This window comes from Syngnathoides biaculeatus, chromosome 15, assembly GCF_019802595.1.
Source record: "Syngnathoides biaculeatus isolate LvHL_M chromosome 15, ASM1980259v1, whole genome shotgun sequence".
NCBI lineage: Eukaryota > Metazoa > Chordata > Actinopteri > Syngnathiformes > Syngnathidae > Syngnathoides > Syngnathoides biaculeatus.
In genome coordinates this window covers 24723708-24750142 of record NC_084654.1, presented here as the reverse complement: position 1 = coordinate 24750142, position 26435 = coordinate 24723708, and the positions used below count along the sequence as shown (strand labels likewise).

The 26435-nt window shown below is 46.7% G+C and overlaps 1 protein-coding gene and 1 long non-coding RNA gene across 4 annotated transcripts in view; one reads left to right on the top strand and one right to left on the bottom strand.

Moving 5' to 3' along the window:
* Positions 1 to 17600, bottom strand: part of rab11fip5a (RAB11 family interacting protein 5a (class I)) — a 22127-nt gene extending 4527 nt beyond the window's left edge. Inside the window, exons 1-5 of one of the 3 annotated variants that reach the window (XM_061843242.1) lie at positions 11872 to 12289; positions 7041 to 7543; positions 5726 to 6170; positions 1884 to 5222; positions 4 to 115 (exon numbers count right to left, since the gene is read on the bottom strand). In XM_061843242.1, the coding sequence (XP_061699226.1) occupies positions 4 to 115; positions 1884 to 5222; positions 5726 to 6170; positions 7041 to 7446 (4302 nt within the window). In that variant the 5' untranslated portion in view covers positions 7447 to 7543; positions 11872 to 12289. The other 2 variants (XM_061843243.1, XM_061843244.1) reach the window with 2 other exon arrangements.
* Positions 7865 to 26435, top strand: LOC133513022 (uncharacterized). Its single transcript, XR_009798366.1, has 10 exons — positions 7865 to 7916; positions 8064 to 8090; positions 8194 to 8272; positions 9800 to 9874; positions 10208 to 10360; positions 15001 to 17056; positions 18979 to 19082; positions 24008 to 24168; positions 24335 to 24497; positions 25475 to 26435. It is a non-coding gene; the product is annotated as an uncharacterized LOC133513022 (long non-coding RNA).

Below are 26435 nucleotides of genomic sequence, written 5' to 3'. Positions count from 1 at the left end.
AACCTTTTCGCCGGGCTGGCCGCTCCTGCCGGGATGGACGCCGGACTTGATCTTCGCCAGGACCGAGCGGCCTCCGGCCGGCGAGTCGCTGCTCAGGGGCCGGACCGGGTGGGGACTGCAAGGCAACGCGGCAAGAGGAAGCGTTACAGCGGGGTTCTCTGGGTCCCTTGGGCCGGGTCTGGGTGCCATCCAGGAAGGGTCTCGGGGGTTTACGGCCTTGAAAAAGCCGCTGAATAATGCGTGCCAGGCCACTAGTGGGCGATGTTCCCCATTTTAACAATTTGAGGAAATGTGTAGAATTTTAGAATCTTAATGCGTTTTGAAAATAAAAAATTGGGTTGACGTTTCTGCGAACACTTTGATTAGAGTTTTGTAAAAATTTTGCATTTTATATTTTCAGGACATTTTTTTTTTTTTTTTTGTTCACACTGTGTCGGGTTTTGCGAAAATTGATTTTCTGCAAAATGTAGAAATCGGAAGAATTTCCGGTGAAATTTCTAATCCTTTCTGAGAACACAATTTAGAATTTCGTTCAAGTTTTCATCGGAAAATTTCATGTAGATTTTTTTGTGTTTTATTGAGTGAGAATTTCTCGGAACATAAAACCAAATTGCGACCAATTTGTAGAAACGCTATATTTGACTAACCCTCTAAGGGTCCAGCATTCGGAGAAATGTCCGAGACAAAAATGGCATTTGTTTGTCCTTCAGGTTTTCCTTGATTGTTTGCGACATCAACTTTCTGTTTAGTGCGGGACATTCGGTCCAGTCAAGAGGTCCGTGGAGCTCCAGGGGGGAACTCGCGATGTCCCACACGAAATGTCGAAGGTTCAAGCTACTGCTTGAACAAACACTGCGCATGCCACCCCCCTGGCCGTCGGACGTCACGTACAACTTGTTTTGGTCGGAAATGTGCAGTTCCACACGTAAGGGAGGAGATCTCGACATCTATACGGTACGAGCGCTCCGATGTCGTCCAGCGAGTTGACAAACGACAAAACAAGACAAACGCATTTTGCCAACACCGCGTTGAGTTTTCTGCGTGAACGTCATACTGCTCATTTTTTCTCGTACATACTATCGTTTCCACCCCCTTCCCACCAGATTATTCTGTCCCCGAGTCCTTCAGGATGACACCGGACGGTTCTGCCTTCCGCAATCTGAAAACGGTTGCCAGGGGAAGAAGGTTAGGGCGCCTCCTCGAAGCCGTGAAAATTAAAAGTTAAATGAGCCCAAAGTCATTTTAATTGCATGCCTTTATGCAAAACAAGTAGAATTGTGTTAAGAAGTGTGTTATTGCCCCAGGGTGAAAAGGAAACGCTATCGGTGACACAACAACACCTTTTTTTTTGGGGGGGGGGGGGGCAAAAAGACAAAAAAAAAACGTGAGAACAAGCCCTGCGAGGAGGGGGGGGGGGTGTGCGTGTGTGTACGTGTGCGTGTGTGTAAGACACAACAGGACAGGAAGGGGTGGAGGTGGGAAAGTGAAAGGGGGGGGGGGTGTTAGGAATCGGGTGGGCAAAATAATAACTGCTAATTGGCCCGAGGCAGCGTTTCTCCTCCCATTACCGACGAGACAGGACACACACACACACAAGACACCCACGGAGGAAATCCCGGCAGGATTAGTGTGCGCGTGTTAGCGGAGAGATAAAAAAAAAAAAACAAGAAGGTCACACCGGCACCACCGGCACAACCGGCACCGCCACCGCCACCACAACCACAACCATCGCAGAGGATCCCCTTCAGAGTCGGCGACACAAAGGGAAAGAAAAAGCAGGGGGTGGGTGGCGAGAGACCAGAAAAGGACCAGAAAATTCCAGAAAATAGGACGGAAGCGGGGGGAAAAGGTAGTTCCCCCACCTCCTGAGCGAGCAAGCTCACCTGGGCTCCAGACAGGCGGCGAGCTGATGCCGGCTTTCCTCCGCCTCCTGAGAGTTCAGCGTGGCAGGCGGCGGCGAAGCATTGGAAAGGGGGGAAAAGAACGACGGGAAGCAAATACTGTGACGGGCTAGCGGAGGTGCCGAGGAGAAAGAAAGGGAGGGGGAGTCAGGGCGTGCGGACGATGCCTGGAGGGTCTGGAACTTGCTCCAGAACGACCGCGGAAGGGTCATGTCCTTGGCGGCCCTCCTCTCAGACTGCGTCCGGAGCAAAGAGGAGCGTTGCGCCGGTGTGCCATTCACCGACATGTCATCGAGAACCTTGCCGGGCTTTGACTCTGTTGAAGTTTCCTGGAGAACTTGCGAGCTCCTGTGACCCCCTTCAGAGAAACTCTTATCTTGTCTATCCTCCATCACCAGATTCAACCAATCAGTGATGTGTTTGTTGACGTTTGGTCCACTATTGGAATGGTTCACTGAAGCACTAGTGGCTTCCTCCCCGGAGGTGGTAGAGTTCTCGGAGCCCTGCCTCTTTATACCGCCGTGGCTTTGAGATAGTGGGAATGAGGGAACACTCCTCGTTCTCTGGAATATTTTGGGAAGTCGTGGCGGAGCGTTTTCAACAAACATGTCATCGAAAGCACTGAACTGATTTCCTTCGACTGGCGTCGGATATGAGTCTGGTGGAGGTGCAGGGAGATCTTGAGAACTACCGTTATCCTCTTCCGTTAAACCTGACTCACAAGTGTCTCGGAAACCTGGCTCATGAGGATCTGATCTGTCTTCCGCCACCAGAAACAACAAGTCATCATTTTTTGTTGTGTCATCAAGAGAACCCTCCGGAATCCCTGCAGGACTGGTGGTATTTGGAATGCCTCCTATCTCCCCACAGTTGGTATCGCCAACAATCTCAGTGGGGAGGGATGCGTCGTAATAGTATTGCAAGTTGTCGTCGAAGCTTTGGAGAAAGCTCCCAGTGCTCTGGCATATTTGAGGGAGTTCTGGCAAAGGTTTTTTCACAAAGACGTCATCTCGAACAGCAAACTGGTCGCCCTCGACCGCCTTCAGACTACAGTCTGTGGGAGTTACAGGGAGGTACAGAGAACCCCCGTCATTACCTGCTGCGAAGCCTCCACGGGGATCTGTGAAACCTGGCTCAAATATAACTGGTCTGTCCTCTGGCATCAGACACAATGAATTTACTTTGTTGTTGGGTCCACTCACAGGACTCACAGGGCTCAATGAAGCACCGGTGGGCTCTGGAACCTCTCCTGCCTCCCCACGGGAAGTGGATTTCTCAGACTCTACCCTCACGGTGGGCTTGGACAAGCCGTTACGGTTTTGGTGGTCCTGCAAGTTCCTTTCAAGCCTTTGGAGAAAGCTGGTGGTGAAATGATCACTCTCAGTAGGTCTCTGATCCGGGTCTGTATGAGTCATTGGGAGAACTTCAGAATGTTCGTTGTCCCCTGCTGTGAGACTTGAATCAAAAATATCTGGTGTTTCCACGGGTGGAGACAACCAGAGAGTTTGGTTGTTTGGAACATCTGGAGAACCCTTCAGGCTCTCTGAAACACTGGGGGATTCCGAAATCTCTCCTTGTTCCCCAAAAAATGTAGGTTTCTCCGAGGGCTCAGCGAGCGTTTCAGAGGGCTCAGATATACTGCACTGTTTTTGATGGAACTCCAAGTTGCCATTGAGGCTTTGGAGAAAGCTCCTAGTACTCTCAGATATTTTGGGGAGCTTTGGTGGAGGTTTTTTTACAAACTGTCCGTCGTGAACAGGGAATTGATTGTCCTGAGCAGGTGCCGGAAAGAAGTCTGTTGCAGGGGAAACCCGAGAACTCATGTCGTCCCTTGCTCTGTAACCGGATTCATCAGTATCCGCTCGGCTTTCTGGCAACGGAGACGAGTCAGATTGGTGGTTTGCTCCATCTGGACTTACTGAATCACGAGCAGCTTCCCAAATCTCTCCAAGCTCACCAGAGAAGGTCGAGTTCTCAGAGTAGAAACTATCACCAGGCTCCGATATGCCAGAGGATTCTGAGGGTGGTAGAGAATGGCAATTTTGGTAGTTCTGTGAGTCGGCGGTTACGTTGAGGCTTTGGAGAAAACTATTGGTGTTCTGGTTACAAGGTTCAAAATCCTTGAAGGGTACAGGAGACTCCCAGCAACCTTCCTGCATTCCCAGATCCTCAAAAGATGAGGAATGACCAATTCCTGGTGAGGAGGTGCAGTCATAGAGAGATGGTTGTCCACTGGATTGACCCAGAGGTAACCCTCCATTCTCATCGTCAGACAGCAGAGAGGAGATGGACTTTTGATGGAGGTCCAGGTTCTCTGGCGTCGGCATGTCTGCAGCCTCTAAACCCATTGTCAATCCGGTAGAGACGGATGACGGTGGCGTGAAGACTAGCGACCCCTCTGAGTCCCACCAATCTGAATCTTCACTCTGATTCACAGATTGTTGGGCTGCATCAGTCAAAACCTCATCCATAGAAGTAGAACCCTTTGGACCGACACCCGTATCGGACAAGATCTCCAAGCCGTTCTCAAAATTCTGCGGCTCGGTTTCATCTGAGGAACATGCTGAGAGCTTATCTGATGCCGAATACGGAGAGAAACAGGAGCGGAAATCATCTTCTACCGAACTACCGATACCTGACGAAGAAGCAGGATCCGGAAAGCCCGGAGGCATGTTTGTGGCGCCGTTAGCTTTATGCAATTCAGACGCCGGGTATGAAGCCGAGGAGACAGCAGAGACTTTGTTGCAGTACTCGTAGGTTTCATCCTCCGGTATTGGGTCCAGAGAGTGCAGGTAGCCCCAGTTCACTGTGTAGTTGGCGATACCTTTGGTATTCAGGGGGTCAGTGCCTCCATCGCTGCCATGTTCGCTCTGATGGACACTGGATAAGATGTCTGAGGTTTGGTCTTTGGGTGTTTGCAGCCTGCAGGTCGCAAACTCCTCAAAGGAATCGTCCCATTCTCTATCAGGTTCCTTTCCCTCGGCAGATGTAAAAGGGTTGGAAGACTTTTTGCTTAAAAGTATCTTCCCTTCCGTGGATGTTGTTGGTGCAACTCTGGCCATTTTCACGACAAGGTCTCCGGTGGTCGGAGTGTCCCAAATCCGGGTGACCGGCTGACTCGCCTTTGGAAAGAGTTGCTCTATGGGCGGCCGAGAACTGGAAAGGAAGGGCAGGGGGGGCGGTGAGGCATCGTAGGTAACGTCTCGCAAGAGGAAAGGGTTGCCTGGTGACACGGGCGGCGAGGGACAGAAGGGATTAGAGTGGTGCAATGGGGAAAGAGGCGGCTCAGCGGTGGGGTCTAGTTTTGGAGGCGGTCCCGGGCTGTGGAAGGAAGCGAACACCGTCCTACGGATTAGTGCATTTGACTTACACTGAACTGAACAGAAGGCCTCGCCAAGGGGTTTGCCCTTAAACTCGGTGCTTATCTACTGTACATGTCATCAGGTTTAGCCTCTTCGTTTGGTATCGTTTCTCTTGGTTGCTCCGCTTCCTGAACATGTAGACAGATTTTGTCTAATCATGTTCCAACCTCGGCATGCTGCCGTGTCAATCTGCCTCGGACCCACTGGGTCAGTAGTGCTCGACCACGTAACTTAAACCACTAGCAATAGAACTGTTTCAATTCAGATCAGGTTTCAAATTTGTCCAAAGAACATCGATGTCAGCATTTTTCTGTCCAGTGGTTGGTCAGAGAAAAGCTTGCTACAGCCAACTTCAAATCAAATCCCACCTGTCGTGATCTTCAGACAATAGTACATTCATGAATTAGTCAGCTGAGAAGCGGACATGACGGGAAAAAAATGAATGGCCATTGGAAAACTCACCTGGGTTTACTGTGCAAGTCCACGGACCCGAACCATCCTTTGCGTTTGGCCTCAGCGCCAGGGTCTTTCCGGGCTCCCTCGTCCTTGTCTTCTCGGCCCAGCGCGGGGCAGTTTTTCTCCATGGCCGCCGCGATGGCCGCGCTCTCCTCCTCTCCGGCCTTGTCGAAAGACCAGCGCCGTCCGTCGCCCACGGTGCCGTGTAGCGGGTCGGCAAAGGCCCGCGGGCGGAGGTTCTGCAACGACACTGAGAGAGGCAAAGTCTTCTGCAGGTGCCCCACGGACAGAGACGTATCCGGGCCCGCCGAGGCCCGATCCCGGGTCTGCGCCTTGCGGGTTGCGTCGACACCCGCGGGGAGCTGAGGCACGGCAATGGTGATTTCGTTGATCTCGTCGCTGAAGTCACGGCGCAGGGGGGACAACTTGGGGGATACGTCTGCCGTGTTCTCTAAAGAGACGAGTCGGACAAGGTCATGAGGAAACGATAAGACGCAGCGGAATATCAGACGCACCGTCACGCTCCGGTCGGATATTTAAAACTTGCCAGTTTCATAAAGACTAAAGCGCCGCTATTGGCGTGGGATGGAGACCAAGCCCCGCCGGGTGATTGACACCCAACCAAAACGGGTTTGTTATTGCCTATAAAAAACACAAGATGGTGGCAAGAGCACTTCTTTCTTCTAAAAAAAAAAAACTGACTACATGAAGCTCTTACCTTCAGTTAAACTTAGTTACTTTACACAAAGCGGTGCAAAAATCAGTATTTTTTTTTTGGGACGCACCATAAGAGTTAAGTGATGTATGGAATATCGGAATTTTCTCGATTCCTGGATGAGATTCGAGTGGGATTTCGGCACCTGTCCAATTTCCCAGTTTTCCTGAATGCAGCATTCGACCGAGAAATCAGGAATAAACTTGCCGGCTTTGAAGTGTGCAAGGTGAGGTTTGATGCCTCCCACTTGGGTCGAACGTTACAGTCAGGGAAGTTTCAAATATTTGTGGGTACGTGGCCACTCGAGTTGGAAAGCTGCATTCAATAAAACTGGGAAGTCTGAAAAAAAAGATCCGCTCAACGATCCCAGTTGGGTAAAATGCTGCATTTGAGAAAACTGCGAAGTTTCTCACTTAACTCTGGTGCTGCGTTTGAGAAAATGAGAAGACTTAATCCATATCACTTGTGGGTAAGGCTGCATTTTATAAAAAGCCGAAAGTTTGAAATACGTGACTCGGGTGATGCCGGATTTGACACTTTTCCACAGCGGGACAGCGGAAACGTCCCAGTTTCCCTGGACGCGGCGTCCGCGTTGATCGGGTTCACCTGGGCTGTCAGCGGTCAGGTTGCTGCTGTTGCTGGGCGAGTTGGAGAGGTCGGAGACCACCACGCTGATGCCCGCCGTGGGGCTGAGGCTGCCCCCCCGCGACGACTCGCTGCTCTCGGAGGCCAGCGACGTGCTGGAGCGCGTGTCCGACGACTTTCGCAGTTTCCCCCGGAGGAAGAAGGTCCTCATCTTGCTGCGCCTGACTTCTCCGCCCTCGTCGTCCTCGTAGTCCTCCTCGCCGCCGCCGTCGCTGGGCAAACGCTGACGCACGCGGCACAGCGGGTCGGCGCCCCCGGGGGCCGAGGTTGCGTCGTCTTCGCTGGATCTGCTCTTGCTCCTCATGCGCTCTTTCAGTTTGCTGAAGGTGGAAACGCCCCCTTTGTCCTTCATGACCAGGTCGTACATGCTAGCCGTCAAGTTGTTGCGCGTGAACTGGACGCTAACTTGAATGTCGCCTCGCTCCTTCTCCTTCTTGCCTGTCTTGGAGTTGAGTCGGTACCACCTGGACGCGCGCACACACACACACACACACACAAAAAAAAAAAAAAAAACACAGTGCTGCCTTCGCTCAGGAATTCAATTTGTTGCGTGAAGAGATGTGGAGCAAAAAAACACCGCAAAATAAATAAAACAAAAGTCGCGAGTACAGTACTTCGGTTGTGTAGTTTGCCTTTAAGAGGGCGGCGTCTAGAGAGTGACATCAGGAGCATGTCACCTCTGATTGGCCATTTTCCCACTAAACTGAAAAAAAAAAAAAAGACTGCCCACCAATGCTGAAGTCGCCATCCGCCATCTTGCTACTCCCAAAACAAGCACGACTACCTGTAGTGTTGCGTTAATCGCCACTTTGGCGGCTGTGAGAAAACATTCCACAGGTAAGTTAGAAAGATTTACTTTGACACTGTTAAAGTTTGTTTGTAAAGTTTTTTTTTTTTAATTTTCTGATGATCTTCATTCACTTGAACAACGTTTTGTTTCCGCTTGTTGTTGTTCACTGTTCACTCTCTGCTTCACGTTCACAGGCCGACGGTTTTTCGTGAAAAAGCCATGTAAATATTTTCCCAAACTTCATCGGTGGATAAGCTAAGAAAAAACATTGTCTGTGAAATTTTTGATGAATTTCATAATAGAGAACTCTGCAAATTGAATTAGATTTTCAAGTACGAGGAAACAAGAATGCCGACCTGTGCGTTAATCGCCAGTTTGGTGGCTGTGGGAAAACATTCCACAGGTAAGTTAGAAAGATTTACTTTGACACTGTTAAAGTTTGTTTGTAAAGGCTTTTTTTTTTAATTTTCCAATGAACTTAATTCACTTGAACAAAGTTTTGTTTCCGCTTGTTCTTGTTGTTGTTCACTCTCTGCTTCGCCTTCATAGGCCGACGTTTTTTTTCGCGAAAAAGCCATGTAAATATTTTCCCAAACTTCATCGGTGGATAAGCAAAGAAAAAACATTGTGAAATTTTTGATGAATTTCATAATAGAGAACTCTGCAAATTGAATTAGATTTTCAAATGCGAGGAAACAAGTTTGAATCTTCTGTTGCAGAGACAACAAATGAACAACGCGCTTAGCATGTATTTTCCCATTGCGAGTCCTTATTTCCAAAAATATAGCTAACTGATTGACTTAAGATTTAAGGTTTTTATGACAAAAAATGTCTAGGTTTTTGCTATGTTATGATGATGATGCTGCTTCACAGCTTATTTGGGGAAAAGTTTACATGTCACGGAAATCGGGCCCTCGGTAATATGCAAGGTTTCTTGGTAGTCACGGTGTTCTATGTCTTTCCTTTGCGCTTCGCGTTTTTTTTTTTTGGCTTGCCAAATTAGATTAAAAATCCTTCATGTTACCAGAACTGAAAAAATTGTCGAGCTCACACGACCAGTTTTAATGCTACATGCCAAACTTTGAGGAAAAAACCCGGCATAATCCAACTTGTAAACCCCGTCCGTCCTCCACACGTTTTGGGAGTACCAAGATGGCGGCCATCTGCCTTCATCCAATCGACATACCGCTAGATGTGTATACGCTTTTCAGTCTTTTTTTTTTTTTTTTTTTTTTTTAAATCGGTGCATTTTCCACGCTAACATTCGCTCCTTGCAAGTGTTTTCACTTTGTATTTGTCTGACTGTCGGTGCCGTCCAATAAATGGACGCAAGTGTCCCGTCCGCCCGTCATTTTCGGAGCGCAACGTTAAACTGGGTCACAGGCTGAAGAGAACGTGTGTATTGTTAGCGTGGGTAGCGTTAATCCGGCCAAACAGAGCCCCGAGTGTGCACGTGTGTCTAGCAAGGCATCCCATAATAGCTCATTACATTCCATGTCAGGAATAACAAGGAAGTAAGACGGTCGTAATTTCCAGTATCAACCTGTGTCGTCCTTATATTCTTCTTCTTTGTTTCTTCCTTATACACTTGTAACCTAAAAGTTCCGACAAGTTTGGTGGACTTTCCCTCCTGAGTTCAAAAATTGAAATGATTTTTTTTTTGTATGAATTTCCGCCAAGGGACGTTCAGGCGCGCACATTTACATGCGGACGTCCTCTTGCTATGCCTTGTCGTGCACGATAAGCGCCATCGTGCAGAGTAGCAATAAACACCGCAACTACAAATAATCCACAATGGTGAAAAATGTGGGAAAATAAAAAACACGCACGCTTCAAGACATTCATCTAATGACGTGTAGTACAATTATTGTTATGTGATGTTATTGCCAAAACCACCAAAAAATAAACAAGGACTCGATATAATCGATAGGTTTCCAGTTCCCCGTCACGCCTTGCGACGGCCGCCATCTTGTGTGTCATGGAGGTCAGAGGACACAGGTGATAGGTGAGGCATTCATTTATTTATCCGATTGGTCTAAGAATTATGACGCCGGAGAAAAAGGGAATCCTGGGATTGTGGTGAAGTCGTCGGTTAAAAAAAAAAAAATGTTACGATCGGTCACATGTGCGTCGCATACGATTACTGCTATGTGATCCTTTTTCGCTCTTCCTGCTAACTTTCGCCTAATCAGTCGAAAATGTCCACGGTCATAATTGTGTTAATTGCGGCGTACGACGTGAAACTCGCGCGATTATGCCGCCGCTGCTAAATTCAGCTTCTGTCGGATGAAATAAAACAAAACAAAACCCGCAGCTGCACTTGTGCTGTTCTTAATAGGGGGCGTGGCCTAGCACGCAACAAAACACCGGCATTCCTGACACACCTTGACCGCACGCAGCAGGAAGCGCGTCCGCTCGGATGAAGAACGACAAATATTGCGGTGCAAGCATCGGTTTGGGAGAGCAACGCACTGGAAAGGAAAAAATGAGAGTGAGTAAAAGTCCTCGCCTGCAATGATGAGGACAAAAAAAAAAAAAGAAAAATGAAATGAAACCGAGAGCTGCGGCCTTGTTTTGTATTCTTCGCAGTTTTGTTTTGGGTTTTTTTTTTTTTTCCGGACCGCATCGCACCTCAACCGCGGAACAACAACACCGAGCGAGAATCGTGTCGCAACGCGCTCAGCTCTATATTCCATTTAGATCTCGACACAAAGACGAGACGCGTCGGTGATCCGGAGGATTACGTCGACGGCCAGTAGCGCGTCGAGGATGGAAATGAAATCGAAAAAAGTAAACAGGAAAATGTAAAAAAAAAAAAAATAATAAAATGCAATCATTACCCGCCTTCATTATAGCACGAAGACCATCAAAAGGAAAATTTGGGACTTTTTTGACGTCACTTTAGCTTGCTTCTGTCACATCTCACCTTAATATCTTTTTACATCTTCATATAAAGATACATTACATCAAGATTATCAGTTGTAGGATCACGTCAACAATTAAAACAAAAACAAATATGAAAGTGAATATAAACGGCCGTGATAGCGCGTTGTGCGCGACAAACTGACTTTTGAGAAGTGGCTAATTTGAAATATGCGAAAGCAGACGATTAGCGTCAGCAAAAGAAAAAAAAAGTAACCAGCAGGTTTTAACACGCTATTCATGTTGATTTTCCCCATCATATTTTAGCAAAATATTTTCATAATAGATAATGGGTAAAAAAAAAAAAAAAGACAAGAAACAAACAAAATACATCTTAAAATAAAATAGTCTCCTTCTTCTTGATGTAGGAAGAGTGAGCTTCTTCTGCTATCACTGGAATACTATTAAAATGGCCAAAAATTTTAATGAAAAATATAAAATAGTTGTGTAACAACATTGAGGGCATTTTCGAACCCGTCGCCGGCCGGGTCGCTTTCTGACCCACCATGACGGCTTCTATTTTTCCCTTGCCTTCAATGCTAATTTCTTGAATTTTACAATTGTGTGACAATTATTTTTTTCCCATGTATTTTAATTTATTCTTGCGTATTTGAGTGCCAAATCAAAGCACATCATCACCTGCAGATTTTCTGTTTTGTAAGCTTTCCGCTGATACTGAAAGTCAAACTGAACAAAAAACAGGTCACACCTAAAACCCGAACCGCTACTGTCTTTGTTGGCCAGAAACTGCAAAAACTTCCTTAATATCTGTCACAAGAAAATGATAATTGGATAATTGTAATTCTTGTTAAGGGATCCGTCGGATAATGCTTTTCAAACCATTTTGGAAATTGTGCAGACATACGCTAGCCACTTAAATGCCGAGTGTTTACAATTCTACGTTAGCGTGCTACCACGTAGCTTTAAATACAACATTCCTCAACTGTCGCGTTAGCGTGTCTTATCCTCATTGTTGACATCACCGATGATGACACGACATGTTCTCTTTGCGCCACATCTGGACAAAATAAGTCACATTTTCAGTCCCAAGACACGAGCGAGAGAAGCGATAAAACCTACCGGTCGGGGTCGTTACGCGGCCGTAATCTTTGCCTCCGTTTGATCGGCGGGCAGACGCGAACGCCGAGTGAAGAGTGCCAAAGAAAACAAGGATGTGCGCTCAGGTGGAGTCTCTCTCACGCTAATTGGAATGTCGACGCGTTAGATTGACACACGGCGACAAGCGACGCCACACCTGGGAGGAAACACCACCAACCTTAGCGCTAAGCACCCCGGCACACTCCTGCTGTCGCCCCGGACCCTGGACCGACCAATCGCACCAACCCAAACATTTCCCAACTTTCCTGGGTCCAAACACATTGCCAACCCAAACCCCATTTAATAGGCATTTTTTAACAGTTTTTACATTCATTTCAATTACATTTTAAAGCCTGATTATTCATGATTACCACCCCCCCCCTTTTACTCTAACCTACAACCTCCAAGTCGTGGTGAAGTGCAGTACTAGTATCACTCGTGCTAAATTGAATGATCAAATACTGCAATGTCATTGTGGCTTTTTTAACTCCACTACCGTTAACATTTAGAGTTCAGTTGTATTTAACGTTAAAGTGTGATGCATTTCTTTATTGAAGATTTTTAATTCTTTAACATTTTTGCGCGATATGTTTTAAACCAGTATGTGGGAAAACATCACGCGACGTGGCGGAAAACGGGATAGCTGACGTCCCGTGTATGCTACGCTAACGAGCACAAGACGAACATGCTAAATGATGTTTTCTTCATTTCGCTTGTCTTCATCCAAACATACAAATGTGACCCGAACGGAGCCAAAAAATCAGATATTGTCATCTTTGGTGGCTCTGTGGTGACTTTTTGTGTTTAAAAAAAAAAAAAAAAAGATGGTAGAAGTTTAAAGCTCCCGTGGTTGCTTTGGTCTGGGAAAAAGTCCTTTTCCCCCCCATTTAGCCAAACGCAGATGTACTGGATTGAAGCAAATTTACATACATTTTTTTTTTTTTTTTTTAATTTGCTATTTTATTATTCAAGCGTTCAAAGTGGACATAATGTTACGGTGCTTTGAGCTTACAATTAAATGGAATATACCCTTTCAGGCTAAAACCTCTGGCTCTTTTCAGATGAACGTAGTGTTGGTTAATTGTTAGGCTCCTGTTTTTGAATGTTGGTCATCAAGCTAATTATTTTCCGAGGTGTTGCCTTAATCTTAACCTTTACTCCACCCTAACATTTATTTGGTAAAGTCAAGGGCGTAAACCATAAAACAGTAAATCAGTGAGCCTCAAGGGAGGCGTAAAAAGCAACGATAATGCGATTCTTCCCCCCCTTTGGTTTGAGGAGTTCTTCAGCTCGGACCGTTTCTGTTTCTGTGCGAGGCGTGGATTCGAGTTTCCCGTCCAACAATAGAATCTGGCTTTACTCCTCCGAGCCCAGGTGGAGTTCACATTCCTAAACCCAGCGGCCGACTCGAGACTCGTTTCTCTCCTTCCAGGAAGCGTTTGGAATTATCGTGAAGTCTGTTTGAGAAAACAAAAATCGTTGCCCTGCGCTTCATGTAAACGATGTGCCAAGCAAGCAAATCAGAGCTAATGTCGAGCGTTCTGCTTTCAAATTGAGACGCGCTCCACCCAAACAGCGATGGTTACGCCTCAGTGTGAATTTTGCGTTCCCTGCTCACAAAGGCAGAAAAGATCAGTAAAATGTAAAAGAAATGACAAAAGGCGTTCATTAGTTTGAAGTGTGATGGTAAAATTGACATGAGCAGGTGTGGATGCTAGCAAATGCGAACAGGAGGAAGGTAAAGCTTCGTGAGTTAGCATTTAGCGGCGACTATCGAGCGCGCACACGTTACAAGTTACTCTTAATCACCTTCACTTAGCGTATAGCATACTTTAGTTTAAGTTAGCATGTTTAGTGTTTCATAAAAGAGAAGTGAGAGGCATGTGACAGAAGAGTGTCTGCTAGGATGAAGGGCAAAGTTTACAAAACAGTGGTGAGGCCGGCCATGATGTACGGATTAGAGACGGTGGCACTGAAGAAACAACAAGAAGCTGAACTGGAGGTGGCAGAAATGAAGATGTTGAGGTTCTCGCTCGGAGTGACCAGGTTGGATAGGATTAGAAATGAGCTCATTAGAGGGACAGCCAAAGCTGGATGTTTTGGAGACAAGATTCGAGAGAGCAGACTTCGATGGTTTGGACATGTTCAGAGCGAGAGAGTGAGTATATTGGTAGAAGGATGCTGAGGATGGAGCTCCCAGGCAAAAGGGCGAGAGGAAGACCAAAGAGAAGGTTTATGGATGTGGTGAGGGAAGACATGAGGGCAGTTGGGGTTCGAGAGGAAGATGCAGGAGATAGGCTAAGATGGCAAAAGATGACACGCTGTGGCGACCCCTAACGGGACAAGCCGAAAGGAAAAGAAGAAGAAGAGGCACTAGCGTTTGCATTAGCGTACACATGTGGCAAAACCTTTCCCTCGACCTCATCTATTTTGACGGCAGGCAACAGTTTGTAATGCTCACTAGCAACAGTTACGGGACTTAAATGCACCAAGTGAACACAAACAAACGTCAACGTTGACTTGACACTGGAGGCTAATATTTAACATCTTCAACATTGGCTAACAGCTGCCAAGAAAAACTTGCAAGCTTTCCTTGCTAGTTATGTCGAGCTATCAAAATGGCCGGGAAGCTCAGTTACAAGTAGGAAAAATGTCTTCAATGGTGACGAAAATACAGTTCGAAATATGATTCATGTTGAAGTTTGATTAATAATTGCTAGGTTTGAATGTGGGGAAACACTAACAGACGTAAGCGGAATCTTCACCTGGCTATAACATTTGGTTTAAGGTTAGCACACCGCGACTTAGCTTTTTACGAAAAAGTATTATTTGGTTATTATTGTTTTAGCATGAGCATCGGTATGCAACGATAGCAGAAATGTCACCTTGTTGATTTAATTTGACATCGGACAAACGTTTGAAACCCTCTCCGACATGTGCAGAACTGCATCAACTCCATTAACTAGGCGCTAAAGCTAATGTTTAGCAATTAGCTACAGAGACCAACTAGACTTGCTCGTACCAGTTTTCGCTTCAGATCAAAAGCACAATTCATAGATTTATTGTTTGTATTCTGAGCACAAAGATGACAGAAATGCTGCCTTTTTGTAGAATTGCACCAGCGAACGTGGACCCCCCCCAAACCAAAAAGAGTGTGCAGCACATACGGGGGAAGAGTTGCAAATGGCTGCATCAACTTTGCCCACGCACGAGCACGCAAGTTAGCCTAACATGCTGGAGGCGTCTTCTGCGAGCCTTTTGTGGTCTGTTTTTTAAAATAAACGTTCCAGGACCTGCGGAGCGCGACGCCGCGTCTGCTTCCCCATCTTGAAAAACAGGAAGTCAAAAGCCCCTCCGCGTCCCCGTGCTACATCCCTCTCCGAGCTGATCAACTGATAAACTGTGTCAGAGTCGACTGGAATTTAAAAATAGACGAACGTGACGCGGCGGAGTGACCACGTCTTTCTAGAAATGAAAGCAGAGATGCACACGACACTGTGGCAAGACCAAAGGCGGAGTCCGGACCAAAAGCCGTGCAGAGTCGACTTCGCACCACGTTGTGGAGTGACCACTGGAACGTAAAACACTGATGCAGACGACGTTGTGGGGCGACCAAAAAGTCGTAGTCCGCTCCGCACAGAGAAAGAAAAAGAAAACCCACAAGATTGTGAACATAGTTCCGGGTGGAGCTTTTTTTTTTTTTTTTTTGTGGAGGGGGCCCGGCAGAACTTGGAGGAAGACGTTTTGCATCAACCTATTACTGACGTTGACTTCGCCGAGCCGTACTTCAGACAACATTGTCAAGCAACCGCAAGTCAGAGTCTGCCGAAATGTAAACATGGACGCTCAAAAGATTGTCAGCGTCTACTAGAATGTAAAGACGGCCGCGGGAAAACACTGTGGAGTGACCGCGTGAGTCCGCCGAAACGTAAATGTGACCGCACGCAGCATTGTTCAGCTACCGCGTCCGTTTAATCCGCTAAATATTGTGAAGGGACAAATCGGAGTCAACCAGAATGGAGACAAGAAGTCAAACAACATTGTGAAGGAATACATAATTTGACTCACTTGATTGAAAGCAAAATTACATTTTTGCTGCAAACATAACCGTTTGATCAACTTTCTGTGAATTCGAACAAAAACTTTGACTTCGTCCACCAATCTCACCGACCAAGGAGAAATTTGGCCTGCAGCTCTGTCGTGACAGGAAGCACATGAAAAAAAAAAAAAAACCCTCAAGCAACCATGACCCAAATTGAACAGGAAGTCGGACGTTTTGTTTCCTTCGGGGTTGAAAAGGATTCAAATGGTAACGAAAAACACATCAATTTACTGGCCACTGCACGGAATTGGGAAGGAAGTCGCGTATTTTGATTTTCATTACATGACAGCCAAAAACAAAATGGCCTCGGGTGTTGACCCCTGCTAAACGGTTACTTCTTTCCCTGACTTCTTTGATGTAACGCTCAAACGATGTTTTCGCGACGATATTATATAGTGATGTGCGAGTACAGATACCCGACATCGGAGTTGGGCCAAAGTATCGGATGCCTGTGAAGGTTGCTGCTAGCAACCACCGATACTTGAGAAAACAAAACAAATTAGACACCCAATAAGTCCTCCTCGCCATTAGTTGGCGCTAGACTGTGGCGGCTGCGAATCATTGTGTGCCTCAGCAACAATGAACTTTACGGCATCCAAGTTACTCGTGCTACTATTACTGAGATGTACTGAAGAGTGAATAGACTGCAATTGACCAGTTGTGACACACAAGATGGCGGACATACAGACGGGTTTCTCATTACCGGTAGTGACGACACACAAGATGGCAGACAAGGGAATCCTGGGACTGTGGTTACGTCATCGGAAATAGCGGTACCCGACATCCCTTAAATGAAGACAGAGGATACATTTGATTGCCGTGATGGGACATGTAAAAACCCTGAAAGGACTCGACGTGGCCGGAACGTCTGCAAAGCTTTTTTTTCAATACTTGGTGTCTCCAAAACATTGTGCGAACAAGCAAACAAAACCCAACCAGAGGGACCAGCAAAAACTGTTAGATAATCCCTGGAATTGGGACAGGGCAAACAGGCGTAATCCTGCATCTTTTTGACCAGTGACGTCACAAAAACGGATGCGTGTACGTTCTGGAAGATTCGAGGAGGTAAGGAACGTGCGTGCGTGCGTGTGTGTGTGTGGGGGGGGGGGCGGGGGGGGGCTCAGGGTGTGACGATGCAGCAGCAAAGTGTGTAAACATCCACCAACGTGGAGGAGGAAATCCGTGGTGCGTTCACGGAGCGCGGGAGAAAAAGAAGCGATCGTACGTACTGGTTTTTCACTCCGCGGCTCTCGTGGAAGACGTTCCGCAAGTGGATGAGCGCCTGTCCCAGGAACACGTCGAGGCCGATGTGCGCGCGGTGCATGACGGTCAGGACGAGCTCGAGCTCGGGCCCGGCGTCCGTCGCAGTCGCCGTCTCCAGGACGCCGGGCTGCAGCTCGAAGCAGCACTCCTCGCGCCACTCGGGCTGCGTGGTCTTCTCCGCCACGCACGTCGAGTACTTCTCCTTGGCCAGCTGGATGACGACGTACGCGTCGCTGGTGCCCTGCTTGCCCTTGCCCCGCAGACCCCTGCCTCGGAGCACGGTCACCTGGACGTGCGTGGGCACCCACGGCTGCTCCATCTCCGCCCCCCCCCCCCGCCCCGCCCCGCCCCGACCCGACCCGACCCGATCCGACCCGACCGGCTGCCGGTGTGCGCAGCCTCCTTGAGGGGGAGGGGAGGGGGGTCTGGCTTGTCGCCCTCCTCCTCCTCCTCGTCGTCGTCGTCCACCCTCCCCGGCCCAACCTTCTCGTCTTCCGCCGGCCGCTTCACATCCGCCGCTCGCCTGCTTTTCGTTTTCGTTTTCGTCTAATTCTGCTTCTGGTTCTTCGTCGGGGTCTGCCGCTTGCCTGCCGCCCGGCCGGCCGCGGAGTGGGCCTCTCCGCCAGCGGCGACGTCACGCCTGCTCCGTCCGCCCTCGTCATCATCATCATCACCATCATCTTCTTCTTCCTCATCATCATCCTCCGGCCGCGCTGATGCTCTACTTCCGGGTCCTGCAGCAGCAGCAGCAGCACGCTCAGGACTCTTCACTGGGTACATCATCATCATCATCATCATCATTATCATCACCAGGCACGCGCACAGGCATTTTGGAGGGCAGGCGATCGAGCCCCAAACGTGTTCACGCGATTAAAAGAAAAACAGTGGTACACGCTATGTTTAAATTGTGCAGTCGCCTGAGATCAAAAATAATTTCGGAACATCTTTCTTGCAGTTGTTTGGGCTCATGTTGACAAAAACTGTGAGGATTAAACACAAGCACGAGAAATGTATCAATTGTGAAAGCAAGAACCTCATCCGTCAAAACCGGAGAACCTATTGCTTTTCAACGACACCCTCAGCAGGCGCCGCCTTGACGAACTTCCAGCGTAGCTTGACCTGTCACTTGCGTCGACAGGAAAGGGGCGGGGCTTGGCGATATTCATGCCGGCTATTTGGACAGAAGCACTTGAGATGTTCCGCTTAGGTGAAGACGCAGTCAAGGCAACGATTTTCGCCATTTTTGTTGTTTTCTTATCAAGAAAGTATCATGCAGTACTATCTTACTTCTGTATGTGGCCCACCCTCTGCCCGAAGATAGCTGGGATATGTTGTAGCGCTCCTTTTGAGGATAAGCGGGTGGGAAAATTGTACATTGTACTTAAAAATACACACAACAATGACATCATGAACTACAAGTCAATTTTTTGACTTCACTCAAATGGACATTGTACTGCTCCTTCTTGCTTCCGCACCTTGGGGTCAACTTGGGGGGGGGGGGTGTATAATATTACAAACACAAGGAGAATTTTTCACAACAGACTAAAGAGGACATCCTTGATATTGTCTGTCTACATGTCTTGCTCCACTGTATTATTTCACAGACTCCTTCCTGAAAGAGTAATAAGACTTGTGACTGTTGATGCTGTTTGTTAGCCCGTCTATGGCGCGTTGCATCGTTTGTCAGTAGAAAGTTCAAAGTTTGTTTGTTTGTTTGTTTTCAGTTTTTTGTCATTCCAGTGCCAAGTCTGGAACGCCGTCGCCATGACATCATCCAGCCGCAAGGAAAACAAACTGCATAACGTGACCGGCGGGAAGCTAATTGGAGGTAAATGAATTTCGGACATAAATGAAATAAAATGAATTTCTCAGCCAGATGAGGAAATGCTGCAGCAGTTAACGAGATTCCCCCCCCCCCAAAAAAAAAAAAAATAATAATAAATAAATACTGACCTTTTCTGGTCTGAAATGAAATCACGCGGCCACCTTGCAAGGATAATTGCAGCAGTTTCGACTTTGATGGATTTTTTTTTTTTTTTTTTTTTTTAAATTGAAAGGCAGCGCGGCGAGTAAAGCGGTTAACGCGTCCGCTTCACAGTCGTGACGTTCCGCGTTCGGATCTCACTTCAAGCCGCCCGGACACGTTCCAAAAGCGTGCATGTTAGCTTGCTTTCATTGAAAATGTATTTGTCCAAAGGTGTGAATATTTGTTATTGTTTATGTGCACAGTGATGTATTTCATATCTTGTGAAGTGAATTTTGTGCCTGCAGCTTTTAAAGGGCCAGCTCACTGCCTTGCTTTCTCTCGGCACCGAGAGATGACGTCACTACCTCTGCCGAATTGAGCACTGGGCCTGCTGCGCCCTCCGATGGACTCGCAGGGGAATTGCAATAGCACCCCCTCATTATCCATCCATCCATTTTCATAGCCGCTTATCCTTACGAGGGTCGCGGGGGGAGCGCCGGAGCCTATCCCAGCTGCCAACGGGCAGGAGGCGGGGCACATCCTGAACTGGTTGCCGGCCAATCGCAGGGCACATGGAGGAAAAGCAACCAAATCACACCTAGGGGCAATTTAGCGTGTCCGATTAATGTTGCACGTTTTTGGGACGTGGGAGGAAACCCCGACAGGCACGGGTGAACATGCAAACTCCACACAGGTGGGTCCGGGATCGAACCCGGGTCCTCAGAACTGCGAGGCCAACGCTTTCCAGCTGAGCCCACCGTTCCGTTTAATAAACGGTTGAATAGATTTTTTTGCGGTTGCGACGGCAGTGCTGAACGGATCTGATAGCAAATTTCCCGGTACTCGTCGTTCAGCTGCTCGCCCTTCGCCGTTTGTGGTTGGCTTGCGCCGGCGCCGCTCGCACGAGCCAGACCAGAGCTGCCAGTTCACGTGCGGAGAGGAGACGCTAATTTTTAATCGGAGTAAAAAAATGAAAATCTTGAATAAGCGAGCACCAAACTCGCAATTAGAGGGCGTTTCCGTTTTCGTGGGCCACCCACGGCGGAAACCCCCCCCCCCACAACATCCGCAAATAGGTGACATCATGAATGCCAAACCGCAAACATGCAGAGACGGACGGACACACTCTTATGTGAAAATAATCATAATCATTTCTTTATCATCCTCTTGTTGCAAATCATATCAGTGATCTGAAATTTCTTCACACACAAAAAATTGACTTTATTCTGAAGCAGTTTTTTTTTTTTTTTTCATTCGAACACATCCAACATCCGTGAGAGTCGATCTAGGGTTGATAAAAGAACTTGTTCGGCTTGACAAGTCCATTTGAATTTACATACATTTCTGCATCCGTCCGTAAATATTAATATCCTATATTGGCTCGTTGCATGATACAAACTGAAATGCGAACTTTTAGGAAAGACGACGCAATTCTCCACGCACTTTGGCAGCGTATATGGCGCTGCATTTTAGAAGAAGTTTCTTTGCATGATTAATATCAAGCGTCAAATCGTGAGTAGCAGCCGATTTGACAATATCATTTAAAGATTAGTAGCGCGCCCTCCAGTGGACAAAGTTACTTTCGCTGAAAAATTGCAGTGAACGTGTTTTATGCTATTTGCAGTGGGCCGGATTGGAGTGGCTGATGGGCCAATTCTGGTCCACGGGCTGTAGGTTTGACAATGGCGGCAATTGTGAGTTTGGGCTAAAGTTCCTGGGGGGTTTCTGGTGCGGTGCCATTGGACTTGTCAGTCGGCGTCGACTGCGTGGTGCGCTTTAGACTTGAGTGGACTGAAGAAGTCCCGAGAGCGCCCGCAAGCGCCGCCCGAAGTCTCTCCCATGACAAACTGCCTGATTGGCAACTTCATCCCGTCCGAGCGGCGATTCCGACGGCCTGGGCCCGGTTCGGCTTCTATTCTGGGCGGCCGGCCGTCAATCATCCGCGCAGATCCGCAGCTGTTACGTCAGCGCCGCCGCCGCCGCCGGCGCACACGCGCGCAGCCAAAGAAGCGCAGAGTGCAAATGGCCCACTTAGACTTTAAAGTGGCTCATTAGAAAGCTAATCGGGGCTCACTTTCTCACCCCCGACGCTCGTAATGGAACGCTCCCGTCCTCGTGACGTCCCGAGACAGCTGCGTCGCAAAAAAAAAAAAAAAAAAGTAATAATAATAATCGAAAAAATTAAAAACACGCACGCGCGCACCTTGTTTACACTGAAGTCACGCAAAAGGTTTTTCTTCTCGAATGGTTCATCCCAAATTCCATCTGATAAACAAAATAGCTTGGGACCAAATACACTGTCATAATAGTTATTAGTTATTATTTCGGAAAAGTTGGAATCCATAGCGGCCTTCTTTCAAGGTATCGGGTACTGGTGAAGGCTGACAATACCTGCCACTGAAAAAAAGAAATTCCACTGCAACACTGCGCCAGTTTGACAGTTTCAAATCATCGTGAGCATCAGAAAGAAAGGACAAAAAAAATGTCTTTCTTCACAATAATTGATGTATGAAAAGTACGAGTTGTATCACTACACCGTATCGTGAATGATATCGAAACTTCCTGTTAAAAATATAGATTAACTTTTATCGTGAGATACTGTAACATTATGCACAGCTCAAACATGAACACCGGTCTTAAATATTTGAAAATCATGTCAAAAATGTACTGGACTTGAATCACGATTCAATTAATTTGACATTAAAGTAAAACACAAATTGTTGAAAACAAAATAAATGTAAATGGTTTATTTATTTATTTTTACTTGAAAATTAAAAACAACTGAAGGGTACCCAACAAATGCTACTGCAACATCATCCATCCATTTCCTGAGCCGCTTATCCTCACAAGGGACTCCCGGCTATGATCGGCCAGGAGGCGGGTACGCCCTCAACTGGATGGCGGCCAATCGCAGCATTATTCACTGTGATTTCTTTTTTTTTTAACTTGTTCATTAAAATTTTACTGAGCGACTTGAAATTTGATCGGTGAAAAAACTCTCAAGAAGCCTCTTCCTGCTTGATTTTGAGCCAAGCCGGCGCTGATCCTCCTTCCAGCGTGACGGCAACGTCAAAGTATATCTCATCATCTTGAATGGCTCAGATGGAGCGAGCAGCTGTCTTACTGGTCTTACTGGTCTTATTTGGTCTGACTGGGCGTCGTGTGTAAATATTTAGGCTGCGGCCACGAGATCGAGTATCCCGCCGGGATCATAAAGCGCATACAGAACAGGTGCCATTTCTTGTTTTGTTTGGTTTTTTTTTTTTTTATTTAATTTTATTATTTTTTTTTTTTGGTCACGGGAACCTTTTTAAAGCAATTTCTACAGGAAATGATTGCCTCACTCACCCCCCACTCGAAAAAAAAAAAAAAAGTGAGAAAATCAACGGTGCACATCAAAAGCGCCATTTTTGTGGCATGTGATAAAAAAAAAAAAAAAAGGCTGCCAGCAGCCAATTAAATGTCAATAATTGGGCTTGTGATGAGGAGCGAGTGCTGCGGGACTTTTTTTTTTTTTATTGCCTTTGCGTGCGCGGCGGCGTGTTATCGAGGCCGAGGAGATAAAGCGAGCGCCACGAGCCGAGCGGTAATCACCTGCTGCGTTCAAAAAACAAGTTGAATTCCCGTCGACCTTTACGCAAGCGGACCGAGAGTCGAAAACGCGAGATTTTTATTGGACGTATGATCACTTCCCATTTCGAAATGTGATCAAGTCACGTCAATACCGCAACGTTTCTCATCATTTTGGATGGATATTACAGCCTACCATATTCATATTTAGTCACTGATGATGCGGTCGGCGTGGGATCGATTCCCCGTTCAGCGATGGTGTCGATATCTGCCCCGTGACTGACTGACTGACGCCCCCTTCAGGGTGTAGTCCGCCTTTTGCCCGAAGCTAGCTGGGATAGGCTCCGGCTTTCCCGCAACCCTTGTGAGGATAAGCGGCTTGGATAATATTCATATTTACAATTATGATATTTCATCCAACCGGATGGATGTCATAGCTTACGCTACGCCTCGATATCTAATTTTGAAGGCCGTGACCTGCAACATGGCCATTTCATCTCGCCATAGCGACGTCGTAGCCTACGGTCTGACGATATCGGAATCGGACGCCGTCGTAGCGAGAGCGAGAGCGAGACCGAGACCGCGGCGCCGTTGCTGAGGGTCGCCCGCCGGCTTTGCGAGATGGCCATCTCGGCGCTGCCGACAGCTGTCGGCGGCGGCCCCTGGACGTGTTTGCGTTGCGGGCCTCGCGTCTCACGTGTCTGCCGTCTCGTTTTTTGGCCCAGCAGCTGCGCGGGGGACGGCGGAACTTCGTCCTTTGTCGAGGGGACTTAAGCGCGTCTTTGTCTGCGTTACGTTTTCATTAGCCGCTAAACGCCGGCCGCGGAGACCTCCGGCCAGCTGTCAATCACTCCTCAAATACCCTCCGAGTGAAGCAAAAAAGGAATCCCCCCCCCACCCCAAAAAAAAAACAACAACAAACTATTAGATGCCTTAACTGTGTTTGTACCGCCACCTATTGGTCAGAAACTGGATCGCCTTACAGCAGGACATTTGGAATTTTCCTGTTAAAAATGTATATTTATTTTTATAATAAGATACTGTAACATTATGCACCGTTCAAACATGAAGACCGGTCTTAAATATTTGAAAATCATGTCAAAAATGTACTGTTCTTGAATCATGATTCAATTAATTGGACAATTAATGACTAGAAATCGAATGCTCCAGAGAGCCTTACCATTTACGATATACGACAATTTGAAATCTTGATCCAGATTTTCACAAGAATCAGGAAAGAGGACATTCGCCGGCCACATGATATCACGTGGCGGGCCGGATCTGGCCCCCCGGGCCTTGAGTTTGGCACCTCTGCTCTAGATGATCTACATCTACTGCATCTGGACTGTATCTGCCTATCGATTTACTTCAGCTCTAGGTATCCATTCTCGATCTATGTATTCCAGATCTGTGTAGCTATTTTCACGCACTATCTGCGAGATTGGTCCAACTATTTTATACTAGATTACTACACATCTGTTTCAGATCTGATCTATTCTAGATTTGTCTTCGCCGTGCGTTCCTCTGCCTTGTCGGTTTATTAGGTACACACGAGACCTGGCGAATGAAGACGTGAATGGTGAGCACTCCGGCAGGGGATGATGAAGTCAATACGGCGCAACAAAAGCGACGAGAAGCCCCCCCCCCCCCCACCATCCAAAGCAGCAGCAGCGTCCTTTGATGTCCCCCAGGGGGGGGGGTCCGCTGGTAAGCCCCCCGTAATTGAGTGTTTGCCGTTGCCCGGGCAGAGATCATTTCCCACGAGGGTCTTCTCTCCCGCTGCTTGTATAAAGTGAGGATTTGTCACGACCCCCCCCCCCCCCCCCCCGCACCACCGACCCCACCCCGTCGCCCCCTTTCCAACGTTGACCCCCCCCTGTCGACGAATGAGCTTTGTGACGCTTGGCAAACACGCACTTACAATTGTTGCGTTTAGGAACGCGAAGCTCACACGAAGGCCTTGCGAGTGAACGTTCGGGGCCAAAGACGGGTTTTGAAATATTGATTATGGATAATAATTATAATGCTCACATCAGAGGGCTTCGCTGACTCGTTAGCTCAAAGCTAAATGAAGAATATTTCTCACATTTTGAAGACAGCATGAGGCTAACTGTTAGCATGCTAACGGCTCACTCCAAACAATGAGCAAAAGTTTCATGTTGAAACACTGAATTATTTTTTCAATTAATTTCATATCGTAGCACATTTGAACGGTCGCGTTACAATAAAGCTAATGCTAAAATGTTACAGCTATGCTAACATTGCAGGGCTCAACATGAAAGCCCAACAGAAGTATTCGTCTCATTGATATGTATTGCCTGTTTTTGTACATTTGTGTTCATACTTGATCATTTTAAGATTGTTTGAGGCTAAGTATTAGCATGCTAAGCACATCAACAATGGACAAAAGATTGCTTCTGATTATTCGGTACTTTGTTTTATTCATCACTCGCTCCAGTTTTCAATTGGGAGATTACAATAAAACTAACGCTAACATCAGATGTCTTGGCTAACATTTATGTTCATTGTCATTCTTTGCGGAATTAACACCATGTTTGCTTGCTTTATTGACATCCTGGCTTTATCATTTTTGCTAGCACGTCCAGCTAAGTCGCTTGACAAACACGCATCTTGTTAGCATTGTTAGCGACCGACTTTTTTTTTTTTTTATTTCCCGAATCCAGACGTGCCGCTAGCCGTCACGGTCAACTGTGGACCACCCGGGGATTACCAGGCCCACCGTTTGCTCTCCGGGGACCCGTGCGACCTTCACCCTAACCCTGCGCGGCGACCGCGGCCAAACAGACACAGTAGCGTCACACCCGCGCGGTGTTAGCGTTAGCAAACAGTAGCATTTGGTCACGTTCCGCCTCGGTTAGTATTTACACTGGTGCCTCGTAATCTGCATCTTAATGGACTTTTTTTGTTGTAGCGAACATTTTCAATAGACTGCTGGTAAAAGTGGAAGACGAGTCTGGCGACTTTTGCGTGTTTAAGCACAAAGAAAATGACTCATGGAGAATTTTCAGCAAAAAGAAAGTGGTTAAATATATTTATTAATCAGAAAAATTGAATAATCTTCGGAGCATGAAATGCCATTTTGAAGTAAATTTAAGGGTACTAAAGTCTGATTTGTCAAAAAGTAATTTCATTTTGGAGGGGGGCATTCCTGTTTTCTGTTTGATTAAAAAAAAAAAAAATCAAATTGTGAAAATTTACGAGACCATTTTTTAATTTTGAGAAACCAAAATAAAGTACATTTTCAAGAAATACGTTATGTTATGATCCAAAATGTAATTTACTAGTAATATATATAATTTTTTTTAAAGGAAAAAATTTGAGAAAATTTTAATTTTGGGGAATAATTTTGCATTTGAATTTCCACTCAAAAATGTCATATTCTCATATATTATATACTTTTATATATGTACAGTTTTTCTTTAACTGAATTTTACTACAATGAAGCCAAATTTGTGTTGTCACAGGTTTTTAAAAAAGTCAAATTGTGAAAATTAAAATTATTGTTTATTGTTATCTTAATAGCACAGTTGCCTATCTATGTTTTTGCAAAAGAAAGAAATAAAAAGACTAAATGCCTTGCTTTTTAAAAAATTGATTTGGTGATTGTGAGTGACACTTCTTCAA